We start from the raw sequence: 18,159 nt of genomic DNA on the forward strand, positions 1-18,159 counted from the left end.
ATAAACGCAAAATGTAATTAGTTGAAATATATTTTCCCAAATATTTTTTACAGTAACTTAAACATACTTTGTTATGTTATTTTTGTTTGTCGTGTGTTACAATTTGGGCTTTATTGTGTGACAGCACTACCATAATATAACATCCACTAAAATAAATCGATGCATTGGATGGAATTTTAATCTCCGCATATGAACTACATTTAAATCACTTTTTTTTTTTTTAGAAATAACAAAAAACAAACATGGTTCGGATGTAATTTTAAAAGGCTTCGTTTTATTTATTCATCCAACCACTTCAACATTTCGAATTGTTATCGCGAATCAAAGTCCAAATGATCCGTTTATATTAGATTTAAATCGTTTTATTTTGAAGGTTCGACTTCCGTTCTGGCAATAGGCTACCGGAACCTGACACCCGGTAGGGGAGCGCGTTGTCTTCACGCGCGCTGGGGAATCCCCGCGTGACAAAAACAGAATGTCAGCGCTTCCCCTTATCGCTTTACATTGCTCAGATGTTCTCAGCCCGGAGCGCATTCTCTAACCGGATATGTAGACGGTTGGTCGCCTTTGTACGACTATTTCTGACAAAACTGAGCCACACTGTGTTGTAGTAACTTCAGGTCAAACTTTCTTTTAAAGCCCTCCAACAGATACGACACTAGAGGCCCGTTGCTGTTGGATGGTGTGCGCTCGGCCAGTGGCATGAAACGCGGCGGCTCTATCCTTTGGTTTCACGAAGGAGCGGTGGTTTCTTCAGGCGTCAGCGGGCTCTTCTTCGGTCGTTTCGCCGAGCACCAAGCGGCGACGAGGCGCTCTCGTATCCTGTAAACTCTCGGCAACAGGCCGGAGCAGCAGACCCAGCACCGCCATGGCGAGCGACAACTGCAGGAAAGATGAATTGTTGGAGGAGAACCGCATAGACTCGGGCATTGACTCGTACCGCTCTATCCTGAAGTCGGACGAACCCAGGGAGAGTCTCGGCACCGAGCCCGGGGACGCCAAGTTTTCCACCGCGGAGGAGCGCTTGGACTCATCCTACGGCTCTTCGTCCATCACGGTGGACAGTCTGTCAGACGTCGTGGGGGGCTGCAAGCTTTCCAGCCCTAAAGAGGAGCAAGCCCAGAACTGCGAACTGTCAGAACAGGAGGAAAACCTGCTCACCACCATCACCGAGGACGGAGACACGTAAGTCGCTTCTTTTAATGGTATCTTATTGCTTCTGCACGCTCTCAGCTCAGGCGTGCAGATAAGACTTAAACTTCCTCCGTTTTGACTTGCTTTTATTTTCCACTGTTAGTAAAAAAAATAGTTTCCCTACAAACATGGAAGAAAAGAACCCAAATGTACCACTTCAGAAGATTTGGAGCCTGTCGTAATGAACGAACATCATATTGGATGTAATTGAGGTTTTAAACTCAAAACAGAGACATTTTATAGATGGAACAAAAAAAAAAAATTTATTTATCTATAGAATGGAATTTGTATGAAGTTAACTAACCCTACTCTGATCTGAACTTTAAATGGCATTGAATTTGGGTCGTTTTCTTTTCCTCCATGATGCTGGTTTTAAGGGGGAATTCACGATGGTGTGACACCAGCCACTTGTATTTGATGAGCCTTGCTCTTGTCATGAATGTGGATGGCGCTGCTGTATTGGAAAAGAGAAGTGAAACAGATATGGCCTGGACTTCCCCATGCACCGCACAAAGTGCATGCTGTGAGGCGGTACCCTGCACGGCTCTTAATCACTTATTGTTCTGGACAGAGGGTATTTGCACATGTGAGCTGACCCTGACGATGCCCTGTAGTTGATGACTCTCGTTTATAGTTTTCTCTGACCTCACATTCAGAAATGGTCATTATTTGTCTCGAGTGCTTCTTGCCACTGGGAGTTTCTCACTTATCCGCCCAGTGTGTTCAGTCATGTCTGGTGTAAGAAGAAAAAAAAAATCCAGTATGAGCCATGGGTGTTCTGACACAGACCGCAGCGGTTTATTATGCCAACATGTTGTTTTCTCTCTGATATCTTTTAAGGTCACATGGCTTCATTATCAAAATGCAACTGTAAGCCAAAGGGCAAAGACATTCATCAGCAGGCATCTGCCAACGTCGAAATACTTTAAATTCTCTTGTCATTATAGTCAAAACACGTTGCGCTTTGTTTAGTCCAGCTTTGATCGGGGAAATGATTTGATGTATCTGTTTGAACTTGTGTCCTTTTATGTATTGTTGAACATGTTTTCACTTCTGTGCAGAAAAATGTAAAAAAAAAATCCACCTCTGTTGGGGCGTATGGCACACGCATATGTCAGTGATGACGTCATTCTAATCCTTTGCTGCGATTAAGGTCTTAAGAGAGACTCGTAAAAATGCGAATATATAGGGAAACTTGGTGGTTTGAATGTAAATGAGTAGCGATTGACTTCACGGAGGCAGACAGCTGTGCGTTCTGCCTGTGGGGCCGTTTGATCCCCCGCTGTCTGTCTCTGCAGGGGGTCGGTGACGGCTGTCCTGTGATGAGACAAAAATGCAGCGTTGCCCTCTGAGGCGTCCGTATTAGCAGCCCCGGTTGAATCAAATCTGCATGAGCTTTGCACAAACCCAGTGTTGTTTGCATCGTTCCATTTCCTGCTCTTGGTACACATCTCTCTGCCCCGACTCGTAAGACGGGTTTTGAGGTTTGTATTTTTGTTGTGCTGTTTTCGTAAGGGTTCCGGGTTGACCTCTACGGAGAGGCAGTCTTCACAGCTCGTGTCTGTGACCTGCTGCGCCTTCACTACAACTGCACAGTATATTACTCAATGTCAACCATCTGCTTTCCACCCACATAATATTACAATTTGAGGTAGTGTGCTAAGATAAATACAGAAGAATTGTGAAGCAACGTTCTGGGCTTTTTGTCTTTGTTACTCAACTCGGATGCTTTTTGGGAGGAGGGATTGCTCAATTTAAGATCATGCACAGCTGCAAGCATTTGCAGACACTAACGCTGAAGGTCTCTGTCTTCCTTTTTTACATTTGTAGAATCCTGCATTTAGCAATCATCCATGAAGAAGAGTTCATTGCGCAACAGTTGATCCAGCTGTTTCCAAAAAATGTCTTGGACATCCAAAACAACCTGTACCAGGTGAGCCTGACACGCCTCTTCCTCGCTACACAGCAGCTTCTGTTGGAATTTCTTGCTCCACAGTGACTTCCCCTCAGTCGCTAGCTTGTTTTTGGAAGCGTTGCCATTATTATTTTACCTTTGTACTTCTAGAGAATTGTTGTTCCTCTTTATGTGCAGATTGGGAGAGACGCCACTGTGGGTAGTTCCAGTGGCAGCTTTTTGGGGGCTTTGAGTGGAAAATCCCCTCCTCTAACTCCTGTAGAAATAGAATCACAGAGAGGAGGTCCTTGTATGGCTGTGGGTCTAGGAATTGTTTCAGCCTCTCGACAGGTCAGACCAATTCTTTGGCGTGTGCAGAGACCAAAGTGAAACTGAGCACAGTCACACCTGTTGAAAGTAAAAATCTGAGTATCAGACTCAGCACTTCTCTTGTGAGTCAGATCTGACTCCATTTTGTGTCTTAATTTCATGCTGTAGTCATTCTAAGATGTCACCTCTGGATTCATTCACGTCCCAGATTTACTCATTTGCCATCAGACTGAATGATGATGCATCCCTGTGACCTTTTTTGGCCAGATTGTTGTGCGTTGGACTGACGCAGTTTGGCTTTCTTTTTGATTCTGTCAAATTTAAAAACGAGGAGTGTCGCCATGAAACAATCCAGTTATTCACCCACACAACCCTCGACATAGGGGAATTTGGTGCGACTGCAAGGCTTGTTTGTCTTGGAAAGTGCAGCTTCCACTTTCTCTGTTGAAATTTTTTTCCTTCCTTCTCTGAGTTGAGCCAACCGCTGGATGCAACAGGTAAACGCCTGTTCACTGTTCTCCAGAAGCCTGGGTGAAGCAGAACATCAGGGTTAAAACAACAAACTGTAATTGTCATTACGGAATCTCGAACATTCGGTAGTGAGGGTTTTCTAAGTCCCACTTATACGCAGAAGATATTTTCCTCCGTAAATATCTAACAAAATCAGGCAGATCTGTTCTAAAGTCCTGAAGACATTACAGGTTTTTGTTGGGTGATCTGCAGAGCCCTTTGCACCTGGCGACCTACCTGAACCTGACGCGGGTGGTGAGGGAGCTGGTGGAGAAAGGGGCTAGCCTGGAGCTGCAGGACCATGATGGGAACACAGCGCTCCACGTGGCCTGTCAGCAAGGCCAGGTAGAGACGGCTAGCGAGATGACCAAACACGTGTCCCCGAGCAAGCTGGCGCCAGTCCTCGAGACCCAGAACTGGAAAGGTGAGAAGACTAAATGCTCAAGGAGCTCTCTAACCAAAGTTTGTCATTTAAAGAGTTTGTGGTTTGTTTGCAGGTCTTGCCTGTCTTCACCTGGCTGCACTGAACAGGCACCATCAGATTATATCTGACCTGGCAAAAAAAGGAGCCAACCTGAATATTCAGGTCAGTTCAGGAAACCTGACCCTCATCTGCTTTGTCCTGCGTTTTGGACACTACTCTGACTCACCTCACCTGACTGACCCCTCATGAGATAACACAAACTGTCTCTTCTAACATTCTTTTGGAGTCAAATAATTAGTATGACTGCCCCGGGGCATAATGGAGTTGCTGCAGTGAGGTTCCTCCCACTCAGAGTGTGTTTACTGGTCCCAAAGTTGTGTCTCTGACTGTAAATCTGCACCTGTGCATTGCTGATAGTGATACTGTATGATCTGACCTCATGGCTGCCTGTGGGAATCATGGGGTCATAATTAGATTTGAGTTATGATAGGGCCAGGCTCTTTGGACACTCATAATGTTCTAGTGATAGGATGGAACAGGGTTGTGAGACCAGAAACTACCCCAGACATTCCTCTTGGTTTAAGTCACGGGCCAAAGATATCACTCAGCCTCAGACACAGCCATGCCTTCTACTTGTTTTTCCTCTTCCTCAGCTCCTCCTACTTGAGTCAGAGGATGCAAAATGAATACAAGAAAACCAGGCAAACCAAATTGCTGCCAGCAAATGTGTATGAAAGCCCCACAGCCCCCTGCAGGAATAGGATGAAATGCACGCTGATCATCAAGGACCTGCAGGACTTCCTTGATTTCCAAAAGACCAGAGCCAAGAGGCTTTGATCACAAGCCTTTACTACTATCCCTTTGTTCACCCCGTCAACCAGACCAATTCAAACCTCTCTCTCCACCCGCCTTGATTCTCTAACCAGAACCACAGTCCATAATCTGCCACCTCGACCAGCGATCCTTCAGTCTCAAATTGTCTTCTCGCGGTGTTGCTCATCCGGTGTAGAATTTCACCACATTGTTTTCCATCTGTGTCCATCACAGGAAGGAACAAGCGGGAAAACGGCTCTCCATTTTGCCGTCGAGCTGCGCGACATCACGTCGGTGAAGCTGCTGCTCAGCAGGGGGGCCAATGTGGACACTGCCATGTTTAACGGCTGCACCCCCCTGCACCTCGCGGTGGGGAGACGGGACGCTTCCATCGCCACCATCCTCTGCCAGTCTGGCGCTGACACAATGCTGCGCAACATGGAGGATGAGACGGCGCTGGATCTGGCCGATGGCAACGAGGACGTAAGTGAGGGCGAGGGCTAAATCTCTAGGCCGTTGCTGAGGCTAGAATACATGGCCCTGTTTTGGGGCACTTGGGGAAGGCTTTTTCTTTGTAACATCCCTTTGGATTTTATTGCATGATAGAGAAAGTGCCATCCTTTACCCCCAGTTTATTGAAAAATAAGATTTACACATATTAAATAAGAATTGTAAATTTCAGATAAACTGCCAAACAGGGTCGTTTCTGCCGTATTCTGACAGTCAGCAGTATTTTCCACCTGATGAGACATTTCAATCTGATTATCTGAAATTCTTTCAACTCCAGATTTTGGCTGTATTTCCCTTTGATGACATCCAGATTTCCGGTAGGTCGGTGGTTGGCGTGAATTTTTGACTGATGGAATCACAGGCTGAGGGATGATTCAACCAGTCGTGTTGTAGTACATTTGAACCTGATCTGTATTTATCCTCAACGTAGACAAAATGTATGTGCACCATAATTGTAATTGTGCTTGAATGAACACATAGAGTCGATGGACATGAGACAGCGGCCTGCTTTCTTTGCTTCTCACCTGCCTCTGCAGTGGTTGCAAACAGACTTCTAGCGTTTCCAGATTAAACTCTACCTCTTCGTCCTTTGAATTAGTTTAATCTGATGTTCCACCTAGTCAACATAAAACTGCTCCGGAAAGAGCTGCAGTCATAATAACACCAACTAATCATCCTCTCAATGTCTGATGTTTAATATTAGACAGTATACAGCTCGGGCCTTTGGATTTTGTTGTTGGTTTGCTGCTTGATTTTTATTTTTTTTTCTATTTATCGTTAATCTGCAGTCAACTGCAACTGGCCTTTGACGCTGAATTATACTGCCCCGGCTTCTTAATGTAAGCAGTTCATTTATTTTGTATTAAAATAAAAATGTCATAAAGTTGCTGTCTGTTGTGCTCTTTTAAGTAAACAGTTGCTGGGATTAAAACAAAACCTGTTATTGAACAACTTGAGGTCATGAATTTAACCTAATAAATCTGACTAATGGAACCAGAAAACAGCTTTGTTTTGTTTATTTCCTCCCTGGAGCGAAAGGGGATGGACTCAGCTAATCACTAAAATCAACTGATCATCAATTCGTCACAAAAATAACAACTGGGGTCACTTCAGTTTTTCCCGGCACTTTTTGTACAGACTGTTCTTGTCAGTTGTTTTCCTGTAATTGACTTCCTGATTGCTTTGACAGATAAAGAACTGCGGATTGGAAATTCCAATCGGCTGCAAGTGAAAGACAGGTTGTACAATAGAAACTCCCCATTGTGAACATTCAGTACGAGGCCATAGAAACTTAATTGTAATAATTAACTCATCACAAATAGAACCTCATTGTTGCAGCTTCTGAAAAAAGTATGAAGAAGTGGACACTTTTCTATGGAGAGTCTACTGCTCTTTTTATGTTATAGGCTCAGGATTGTAGTGCTAGCATGCTGGACAAACCATGCATCTTTCAATAAAGATGGAATAAATAAGTACACTTACTAACTTCTTACCATCCAACAGAAAGACCTAGGTTTAAATTAGAAAAATGAGTTCATTTTATTAAGGACATCACTACCGAAGTTAAATTAATCAGTCAGGGTGAGATCACAGAATAAATATTGTTGCCTCAGTTGCATATTAATGTCACTGAAAACCCCGTTTATATATAGAGTATTCTCAATGGCCTCAACCACAATTTGGATGAGAATCTTAATCTTAATCTCGATAGCTGCAGAGGCTCTTCTAATTAAACAATACATTTTTTTTAAAAATCGTAACTGTGATTTTTTTTTTTTTTTTTGCATTTATGTGGCATTTCGTGTACATTTATTACATAGGTGTATATTATTTAGCTCAGTTGGTGGGGGAAAAGGGATTTTTTTGTATCTGTAGTTACTCATCCGTGGCGCTGGGGGCAGTGTTGCCACGGCGAGCCCGAGGTTCCTCTCTTTTTGCAGGCCTTCGTTGGTGTTTTCCCTGCCTGGCTGAACACTTCGGCCATTGAAAAAAGTGGAAGCACAAGGCGGCTACACCCCATCAAAAGGTTTGGTTTGTTCAGGGAACGTCTGCTGACACCCCGGCGAGGCTCCATGCGTTGTTCCAGCGGAGTAGTTTGAGTCTGTCGGCCTGTGTGCGACGCCAGATTTCGGGCGAGTGTGGGACAATGACATCTTTTTCATGGAGGTAACGGTATCCAGCTAGACTGACGGCAAAAATAAGTGCATGTAAATATCTGATGCATTGTCATAATTCTGTATACTACAGTCAGTGTCCATCAGAGTAATGATAATTGTTTTTCTGGCTAGTGGACCCGGTGTTGCTCGTTGTGAGTTTGATGACGCAAATGGCTTTTTCCAGATATCCTGATTTTGCTTGATTTCGACTTTTTAATGTGTGTTTTACAGGGGGGACCCTGAACTTTAAACAGGTTCATACGCATGTGTACGATCATCTTTCATTAAGGCTAATTGCAAGGGTGCAGAATTCCTTGCAGTATTCCTACGTGTAGTTCCTCTGTATGTTTCAGTTGTTAGTTTGTTTCCACATATATATTCCACTGTTCTCAATAATAAGTGTTTACCTGAGATGTTCTTCCAGTAGTAACGGGTTTTATTTGTTTACCAAGCTCTTATACTATATAATAAGTAACCACCCCATTATGAACTGTATTTGACAGCTTATGCATCAGTATGAATAGGTGGCTTCTATCTACAGCTGCTGTCATATGGACTCAGAAAACAGGTATATTTCTGTCTCGGCACCTATGGTGGAGCAAATTCCTCCATGTGTTAAATAGCTTGTTCAGGTCAGTCCACCGTGGGCTGCTGGCTGGCCTGGAGTCCTGCACAAAGAGGCTCTGTATGCGTGCGATCCACAGACCCCAGGGAAGAGGCCTCCCTGCACATTCAATATGATCCACACTCAGCACCACGACTGCAGGGAGGACAGTCCTACAGAGGCGCTTCGCCGTGACCGTAGCTTTTTTTATTTTGGTGGCGTTACAAGGGTGAATATCTTGTGTTATCTATAACCTGCACAACAGATCATCCTCTCAGCCACTGTATCTGAGCTTATGGCATCCCAGTGTTCAGCAGTGGTGCGCTGTCTGGTGTGAGTAAGAATGGGGTGCTCGTCTTGGAAAATAGAAGTTGTGGTGAGTGTTTGCCAATAAATAAATGTGGGAACTGGTGGACAGTTAATGTCATATTAAGTCTAGTAGCCAAGCACCAGTAAAAGCCTCCCAGAAACTAATATCTGAAGTAAATGAAGAAGAAAAGAGTATCAGATATTTCATACATATTAAAATATAGTTAATTTAATAAAATGACATCTAGTGTTACACAGCAGTTATAATGCTAATTCCATTTACAATTGTCTAATATGTAGTTGTCTGTAAATGAACAATTTATTTGAAAAACAAATGGTTAAAAAGGTCTTTCCATTTGGATGACTGTTTTGCTTGAGGGTGCCACTATAAAGATTAAAAATAGTCAACCACTGTGGGATCAACGAATAGGATGTCAGTGCTACAGGGCTGTTTTCCAAGGTAACACCCTTCAAATATTCATTATTTCCCCTTATTTAAAAATGTTTTCATTTACATAACGTTAGTCTACATGGAGATCGGGGCTCTTAGTGTTCATTTCAATATATTACCAAAAATAGGTGTACAACAGGTGGCCATGATGTTTTCTTTTTCTAATATATTAGCAAACGTTTAATGCGGATGGATGTTCATACTTGAAACCAGACTAACCAGCACCCAGCTGAATGAGTGACAGGTTAAAAACTACTGTCCTGCCACCTCTGGATGTGTTGCTGATCATTATTAGCGAGTACACAACGAACAAGCCGCCTAAATATGACTTCTTCAAGTCGTTTGATTTACTTTGACAGGCCATAAAAAAGGAAAAGAGCGGTGGCATGTTAGTGGGCTTGATTTCCTTGTGAAATCTTGAAATCTTGTTTGTTTAAACCTTTTCACTCCTTGTCCTGCAGGTTTGGGCTGGCAGTCGTGTTGCTTTTTTTCCCTTCGCATGGCGCCGCTGAAGAGTTGTCGCTGCTGGAAGGCTGGCGCGACGTCTGGCTCTTACGCTTCCTGGTCAACCTGCTGGGATACGCCACCATCATCATACCAGGCTACCTCCTCATTCGCTATTTTAAGCGCACCAGCTACTTAGAAACAGGTCTGACTTCCATATTGCCGTGTGCGGTAGTTCTCTTTTACCTAAAAAATCTATTCATGTGGATCATCTTTATTTGATTCTTACTGGTTGTCTGCGTGTTTTCTGCCTTTATTACAGGTAGCGGCGTTTGTTACACTGTCATAAAAGCCTGTGTGTTCGGCAGTGAGGCCAAAGCAGGTCTTTTGGATGATGTTCCGGTTTTACCCAGGAACGAAGGGGATTCGGGATCATCAGTCAAACAGGCCATCAAATTGATCTTTTGTGCCGCTGGACTCCAGGTGGGGATCCTCCCAGTGTATACTGTCCCTGCATACGCAGAAGGAATCCTCTGTAATCCATTTACCAACACATTATTGGTGCACTGTTTAAACAGTGTTATTCATGAACCCTTTGAAGGAGCGATGTCCTTGTTGGGTACGAAAGGCTGGTCCCGGGTAGCAACGTGCAGGTTTAACTGTGTCAACAAACTGCTCCTTGCATACTCTTCATACCAACTTCTTCTCCATATTATGGAATTCTCCATATTCTCTCAATTATTCAGGAGCCGTCACCTATGAAACCCAAGTAATGCTAATTGGTTTTGGGGAGTTTTTTTATTTTTTATTTATTGAAAGATGTTCAAATGTGTCTTTTTAAGCAGTGATTTCAGTTCCAGCTTTTTCATGTCCAGGTGTCCTACCTGACGTGGGGGGTCCTGCAGGAGAGGGTGATGACGCGCTCCTACGCTGCGACTCCAGAAGAGGCGGGGGAGAAGTTCACAGACTCTCAGTTCCTGGTCTTCATGAACCGGATCCTCGCTCTGACCGTGTCCGGGTTGTGGTGCCTCATGTTCCACCAACCTCGCCACGGAGCGCCCATGTACAAGTACTCCTTCGCGTCCCTCTCCAACATCCTCAGCAGCTGGTGCCAGTACGAGGCCCTCAAATACATCAGTTTCCCCACGCAGGTGCTTGCCAAGGCCTCCAAAGTCATTCCTGTGATGCTGATGGGTAAAATCATCTCTCACAAGAGCTACGAATACTGGGAGTATTTTACCGCCGTGCTGATCTCCATGGGCGTCAGCATGTTCTTGCTGTCCAGCCACGCCAGCAAACACCCGTCCACGGTCACCACCTTCAGCGGGCTCGTCATCCTCGTGGGCTACATCGTCTTCGACAGCTTCACCTCTAACTGGCAGGACAACCTGTTCAAGTACAAGATGTCGTCGGTGCAGATGATGTTTGGGGTGAACATGTTCTCCTGTCTCTTCACCGTCGGCTCGCTGCTGGAGCAGGGCGCCTTCTTTGACTCGCTTGCCTTCATGACCCGCCACTCCGAGTTTGCCTTTCACGCCATTTTGCTGTCCGTGTGCTCGGCGTGCGGCCAACTATTTATCTTCTACACCATAAATCAGTTTGGCGCCGCAGTTTTTACGATCATCATGACGCTGCGGCAGGCCTTCGCCATCCTCCTCTCCTGTTTCCTCTACGGTCACGCCATCACTGCGGTAGGCGGCATCGGCGTGGCTGTGGTTTTCTTAGCACTTTTCCTACGTGTGTACGCACGCAGCCGCAAGAAGACGGGCCATCGGTCGGGGCAATCACACGTTCAGAAGGTGTAGCACTACACCGGGGTATGAACTGAGACCACGTTTTCAGTGGTCCCTTTTGCCTATTTTTGTGTATCTCTCAGTGGTACAGGAAGGGATGCGGCGGGTTTTACTCTAACACCAATATTTCTTCGTGGGTGACTTGTTAAATGAGGGGTTGCAGATATTTTGAGTGCCTGGAAGATTACACGGATTCCCAATTCCAAATAGTTTCAAACTGTTTCTTTCACATTTCCTTTTTGCTAGTTTAAAAGGCTCCTGACCGTAACATTTCTTTCTGCTGTTTGATGCGGCATTCCGATCATCAGAACTGTTTTCAACTGTTATGTAAAGTACGCACTGTACTGTCTTAAATACAGGTTGATCGGGATGGTTTGTTTATTCCCTCCACTGTACGTGTGTTGTGCAATCAAAGATCATTGAATGGCTTTTCCCAAATTTCCCCAAATATATATATAAAAAAGGAAGACAACACTTTGTACCTATTGAGGTATTTTTAGGCGCCATTTCAAAGTCCACCGTATTGGAAAACAGGTCTTTAACAAGTCTTAATGTGGAATTCAATTTTTATACACCTGTAAACATAGACTCACCTAATGGTGTTTATATTACTATTTAATTTATATTGTTTTAGCAGAGGCTACGGTTGCGCACTGTTGGAGTGTACTGATTAGAAATGATCTGCTCTCTCAGAGGCAGACGCTGATGTGGGTACATGTTACATTAGTTCATTTTCTTCTTATTTTTTGTCTCAGAATAGGTTTTTCTTAATGTTTAAAATGTTACTTATTGTTTATTTTCCACCTACGAGCCCGTTGTGTGTTTTTGGATGTCTTTTTCATGTGTTTCTTTGGCTGTGAATGTTCGGAGGAAAGTGAACGGACGATGGAGATGCTCGTCGCAGCCGTAACAATGTGAAAACACTGTTGGCCGAGGGGAAGATTAGCATCGTTAACGCATACAAGGGAAATGCAATTCTACTGTTACCTTGTTTTTATCTATTAATAATAAAATGTACACTGAAAAGGCTGTATTTGATCCACCTTTATACACACGGCGTCTGTTTTGATCTCTGGAGTCTTTACAGAGCAAGTGAAAAAGTTGCTTTTAACAGGGAGAAACCTGGAGCAGGATGATAAGGGAGGGACTCACCTGCTGAGGGCAAATATGAGGCTGGGAAGTGAGACGTGCCTCATGTGGGCAGATGTTTGGCTGAAAATGCAGATCTTCAAAAAAGTTGGTGGACTTTTCTGACTTTGGGTTAATTTACATTTTATTTACTGGTATTCTTCTCAACCCAATGTTTCTTTACAAAACATTGGATTTTAGTCCTCCATTTCCTGCTGCGTGTTGCATTCTGCTCTGCAGGATTCAGTGAACCTGAAACTGAAGGCCGGCTTCTGACTGTAAAGTGCGTGTTAACATTTCCTCCCTCTCTGTTGATGTTGCACCCGGCAGACTGGGGAATTTCCCCGGACGCATTTTAATCTCAAGACGTCTTTTTAGCCCAGCAGTAGTGCGTCAATGGAGGTCTTCCTCTCTCCAGTGCTCACAAGGTGGCATTGATGCAGTCAGAAGGCCCACAGATGTAGAGCAGTGCTGTAAACTCACATCTGGCCTCCACATCTGACTAAAGATGTGAGGCAGAGTGTTTGGCCTTTAGTCTGGACTCTTCAATCACTTAGACGATAATAGTTTTGGGATATGTTCTTTATAACTGGTTGTACATAGAAAAATCCATCAATAAGATTAAAGCATTGATGTTTTTTGCTTTTTATTTACTTGATAAGCTGCAAATGTGGTTGTGAATTCAGAGATGGTCCATGCATCTACAGACTTCTGCACATTCTCCACCGTTTAACTGCAACCCACCAGGTCCTGTATTCACTATTCATTCAAAAATAGTTTACAGCACATCTAGCCCTCATGACTCCACGCATGGACACCTCCCGTGTGTGACAAAACAAACTTTCCACCCTCGATGTCTGGAGTCAAAGGTTGTCGTTGTCGTCATTTGCTGGATGTTACACGAGGTTTAATTTAGGCTTTCTTTTTTTCCCCCTACATAAGCACATCTCGTTTCTGTCTTTCTGCGTGTGGGTGTTTATCCAGTTCCTGCCTCTAGTGTTCAGTGCTTTCATAAATGAAAAGTCCTACTGCGCGTTTGCAGCAGAATCAGACCAGGAGTTGCAGAAATGTCCGTCCCCATCACATAAAAGATCGGGTTGTTGCAGCATATTCGGTTAAACGAGACCTTCGTATCTCAAGCCTCGGGTATTTCACAATACCTTTTTCCACATATAAGAGAGCGCACACAAAATATCAGCATCACTAAGTTTAATTCAGCAGTGTCACGGCAGTTATGCTGTTCCGTATGACGCATCCGAAGTTCCCCTTAAGCACTATGACTTGAATGAGGGTGTGTGAACTGAAAAACTGACGTCCACTAATTTTACTGACGAAAGCAGAAAAAGCGCCTGCAGCTGCCCACTCAGTCTAGTACAAAATGCACAAATTCCAGGTTAAAAAAACATACATCATCAGCTACATCAACGTTTCCTGCCGTTTTCAGCTGATGACGGCTCACACTTTACAACAATCCTCCATAATTTGTGCAGTGCGTGGTCTTCTAGAACAACGGAATGTTCTGCTTTTTAAGATTTCCTGAAATTATTTCATGAATTCAGGAAACCATTGCACAATGTACATTTGTAAAGAGAAACAGAAAAGTGCAGCTCAGCATTGAATGCACTTGGGTAACTGCCAAAAGTGCGTGCGGCTCTGCCTGCAGTTACACCCTCACACCGCTAGATGGCGATAACAGCACAGCAGCGTTACGTTACAACACTACTGGTCAGGCGTTGGTAAGAGATTAATCTATATTCAGCGGAATCAAATAATCTCCCTTCTATTAGAGGGAGAATGCAGCTGTAGTCTGAAAGGAAGTAAAGAAACTCAAGCTCACTTTATTTTTTTTCCAAGGAATTAATTCATATTCAGTCAGAATGAAGAAATTATCAAGGGAGTCAGACATTAAACCAAGAACAGATCTCAGGATTTACATGTTAGTCCCACAAAAAGATTTATGATCGATTTAGAAACCTTATTGTTCCAAATTTCAAAGATTTTTAATTAGTACTACTTAAAGTAGCCAAATTACATAAACTATACTCACTTGTGAAGTCTTCATAATTCAGTTTTTCCTGTGACAACACATCACCAGGGAGTTAGTGGCAATAACGTTTATTTGCAATATGTTTTTGACTGGTCATTTTAGGACACTTGCATCCTTATCAAATCTCAATTTTATTATTATTGTTATCAGGGTAAGCGGCAATGTTTGACTTGTTACCCAAGTAAGTTCTGAAGAATTCTTGGACTTTTCCCCACAGGTCCAGTTGAGCCTCACTGTGGGCTTTTGGTTCCCCACCAAACACCACATTAGTTCCTACTGCAGCATGAAAGCCTGAAGGGCAAAAAGGCATGTGAGGGACTTCTAAAAAGTGCCCGGCTTTCGGATATGTGACCACGTCAAACGCCTGGTTGCCGTGATCCCTCAGCACCGCTGCGGCGTGCTTTGCGGAGGTCACGCTGTTCCAGTTGTGGTCATCCTCAGAAGCTGCAAACAGGAAGCGGCAGCTGGCGCGTTCAATCGGAAATATTGAGGCTTTGCTCTCTTCTGAAGAAGGATCTGGTAAGGCATCACGGATGTCTACAAGCCCAGAATCAGTGAATGTAACATTCGCAGTGTCAGGGGGAAGAGGCGGAATCACAATATCTTTGTAACGTAGAGGAAGGACGGTATTCCCGATGCAGCCATTAATGCAGACAGTCGCTGTGATCCCAGGGAGGAAAGAAGACATCGCCATAGCCAAACCGCCACTGTAAGAGATGGATATAAGGCCTATCCCGGGACCTTTGACCTGTACAATTATTGAGTAAATAATACGATTATTGTTTAAAATGTCATCAAATACACTGTAGAGGAATATGACAAACATGCTTAAATCCAAACAGCTCAATGTGCCTGAGCTTCCACTAAGGTTGTTTAAATGACGTGTTGGCCTGCCAACAATTTAATAATGTACAGATACAAACAAAAGTACAAATATCAGGAACAATGACAAATATCAAAAAACCCTCTCCAAATATTTCCCTGCTCTCGATTTCGATATTTACCTCTGGATGGTCCCTCAGATATTTCACAGCCTCCTCAAAGTACTCCAAGTCCAGCATTTTAGGCTTTTTTGGTAAGTCTTGGTAGCCATAATATGCCAGCGCCAGAACCACATAACCCTCATTTGCCAGGAGACTCGCTCTGGGCTCAGAAAGACCTCCACCAAATGTGTACAAGTCCATTATTCCAGGGAACGGACCCTTTCCTGCAGAAAACAAGTTTAGAAATTGAAAGGAAAATTGAGAGTCTTCATCAACCTTACAAGCATAAGTAATTAACCTGGTGGTATGAAGAGGACTCCTCGGATTCTTCCTTCTTGGACGGGTATTCTCTTCATCCCCTCCATCATATATCGTCTTTCGTTAGTTTCCGATACCAGGACCTCACCAGTCTCGCCATTAACTGCTTGTATTTCCACCAACGTTGGGCTGAGGACATTCTTCTTTGTGAACTTATTATGCAGAATCTCTGGCGCTAGAGACCAAAACAAACCCATGGGCTCCACTCCTGTGTAACTTCCACCCAGAGAAGGCGCGCTGCAGACGTCCACGCTGCCGTTTTCATCTGCTCTGTAAAAGGCAGACGCCTTGAAGACCATCCCCCTGTCATCCACCACTTTAGACCTCAGTTCGACGGACTTGTGAGGAGCCACCCCCTCCACCTTGACATGCACCAGTTTATTGAAGAAAGTGTGAATGCTGGGGAGAAGTTTCAGGCGAATTTGTGCGCAAGCCATTTCTGCTCCTGGGCTTGTCCAACTGTCTTCTCTTTTATTTCAGCACTGTCATCACTGCATGTAAATAACAAAAAAGTACTAGCTATTGGAAGAACAGGAGAGAATAGACTTGCATCATACAAGCAAATATAAATCCACACAAATGTCCTGTTGAGTGAAAGTTATGATTGCTCCGTGGGCCACCCCACATTACGAATGTGTATTTTAATTCTGTATTCCACATCTTACCTTGTATTGTTTTCTATAGTTGCTGACTGTGGTTTACATTATTCTACACCAGCAGTATAGAGGGCAGGCGCAACACAATGGAACATACTGTAGTTGTAATACGGTATGTTGCTTTGGAAAAAAAAACTCTCTCTTGAAAGATCAAAGATCTTGAGGTTTCACACTCGTGTGATTATTTGTGGGTGAACTTAGGCATGGAAAAAGCGGATGTTTCTATCGGTGAGAGTGTAAGGAAACTTTCAAAGTGAGGTTGCGGGGAACGCGTTTGAGTTTCACAAGGTGCAGGTTCCATCATGTGCGGGGTCCATAAGGTGCAGGTTCCATAAGGTGCAGGTTCCATAAGGTGCATGTTGCTGTGGTGAGACAATGTGCAGAGCCGCTTCCTACATCGTGACGCAGGCGCGTTACTGGCGAGTGCCGTTGCGCATGCGCGGCGCACACCGCTGCGCTGCTGGCGTAAGTCAATTCCACCGGACTTTTGTTCGTTTTTTCGAAGACCTTTCACCTCTTTTCCAAAGAGGCTTCTTCAGAACTGAAGATCCACTTCGACCTGGATGACTGAGAACATTCACCGACTCTGCTCTGACTGCCAGCAGAACGATTCGTCGATGTCTGTGCCCAGTCATCTCGGTCGAAAAGTACTCTCATCTTAAAAGATAAACTGAACTAACTTTAGTTTTTCGATAGCAGTTTGCCACATGGTCATTCAAATTAACTTCTCGGAGTTCCCAGGAGAACGATGCATGTTTTCACTTCAGTCTCGCTAGAAAAAGTCACTCGATTTATCGCGAGTCGCTTTTGACAATAGAGGTCGCCTTGAAAAGTGACCAGGGTTTGCTAGAAATTCGTCAAGTTGGCGACCTTTTCTTTAATAAAACTTATTCTTCACTAGAATACAAGTGAAATTTATACCTGTGTAGTTGACATCAACCAACGTAGACACTTACCCACAACAAATAACGAAGATTTTTGAACGCTTACGCTAGCTGATCGGCAACTGGACGCAAGCACTTTAACCAACATGGGGGGGGGGGGGGGGATTGTTAGTTACGTTTTGGTTTTTGTATTTTGTAATTGCTGTCAAACTAGTTGCAGCCGTCCTGTATTAAAATAATACTTATATTATAAAAAACATTTATGTTTGGGATTAATTTAAAGAGACATTTCTTGTTTCGGATAATGAGAATACTTAAACCACCCCCGCTAATCGAAAGTTGTACCATTGGAAAACGATGACACGTACACAAGAACGGTTTTACCACTAGATGTCAGCATTTGTTTAGTTACTTTAACGCTTCAGGATGTTTTAGGTAAATACGGTAATCAACAGTGGTATAACACAAACGCGCGCACACAAAATGCTACGGTGTTGTTAAATGAAACTTATATAGGGTCACGATTTCCTGCTGGGTTGGTCATATGTCGCTCAAAATGGAGATTCCATTACATTCCGCTAATACAAACACACCATACCGGCATTATATCAAGCCATATTTAAAATATACATTTTTTTATAATAATCGAGAATTGAGGTAATCCACAAAAACAGCCTCAAATGTCGATGTTTTTATTCTTTTATTCCTCAA

At 43.7% G+C, this 18,159-nt stretch overlaps 3 protein-coding genes across 8 annotated transcripts; 2 read left to right on the plus strand and 1 right to left on the minus strand.

The window, feature by feature from the left end:
• The first annotated feature begins 402 nt into the window (after positions 1–402).
• nfkbie (nuclear factor of kappa light polypeptide gene enhancer in B-cells inhibitor, epsilon) lies at positions 403–6,563 on the plus strand. Of its 2 annotated transcripts, XM_057017498.1 has the most exons (7): positions 403–556; positions 640–1,185; positions 3,025–3,127; positions 4,142–4,352; positions 4,426–4,514; positions 5,400–5,648; positions 5,953–6,563. In XM_057017498.1, exons 2-7 carry the CDS (start codon positions 869–871, stop codon positions 6,019–6,021), a joined length of 1,038 nt encoding a protein of 345 aa, XP_056873478.1. In that variant the 5' UTR covers positions 403–556; positions 640–868; the 3' UTR covers positions 6,022–6,563. The 2 variants fall into 2 exon arrangements, with proteins under 2 accessions (XP_056873478.1, XP_056873477.1); XM_057017497.1 differs by having other exon boundaries at positions 421–1,185.
• A 1,023-nt stretch (positions 6,564–7,586) lies between these two features.
• On the plus strand, positions 7,587–12,458 carry slc35b2 (solute carrier family 35 member B2). 2 transcript variants are annotated; one of them, XR_008947479.1, is made up of 5 exons: positions 7,587–7,841; positions 9,657–9,844; positions 9,962–10,122; positions 10,515–11,910; positions 11,967–12,458. XR_008947479.1 is itself a non-coding variant. In XM_057017491.1 (4 exons), exons 1-4 carry the CDS (start codon positions 7,822–7,824, stop codon positions 11,442–11,444), a joined length of 1,299 nt encoding a protein of 432 aa, XP_056873471.1. In that variant the 5' UTR covers positions 7,587–7,821; the 3' UTR covers positions 11,445–12,458. The 2 variants fall into 2 exon arrangements, 1 of the variants encoding a protein (XP_056873471.1); XM_057017491.1 differs by having other exon boundaries at positions 10,515–12,458.
• Positions 12,459–13,754: 1,296 nt separating this feature from the next.
• Positions 13,755–17,648, minus strand: LOC130516428 (acyl-coenzyme A thioesterase 1-like). Of its 4 annotated transcripts, none has more exons than XM_057017492.1 (4): positions 17,521–17,648; positions 15,889–16,399; positions 15,612–15,814; positions 13,755–15,355 (listed from the first exon to the last, which is right to left on the minus strand). In XM_057017492.1, the coding sequence occupies exons 2-4, from the start codon at positions 16,343–16,345 to the stop codon at positions 14,726–14,728; spliced, it is 1,290 nt and encodes a 429-aa protein (XP_056873472.1). In that variant the 5' UTR covers positions 16,346–16,399; positions 17,521–17,648; the 3' UTR covers positions 13,755–14,725. The 4 variants fall into 4 exon arrangements, with proteins under 4 accessions (XP_056873472.1, XP_056873474.1, XP_056873473.1 ...); XM_057017494.1 differs by having other exon boundaries at positions 17,486–17,562; XM_057017493.1 differs by lacking the exon at positions 17,521–17,648 and adding an exon at positions 16,574–16,989.
• Between the last annotated feature and the right edge of the window lie 511 nt (positions 17,649–18,159).

The sequence above is a fragment of the Takifugu flavidus genome, chromosome 19 (genome assembly GCF_003711565.1).
Source record: "Takifugu flavidus isolate HTHZ2018 chromosome 19, ASM371156v2, whole genome shotgun sequence".
NCBI lineage: Eukaryota > Metazoa > Chordata > Actinopteri > Tetraodontiformes > Tetraodontidae > Takifugu > Takifugu flavidus.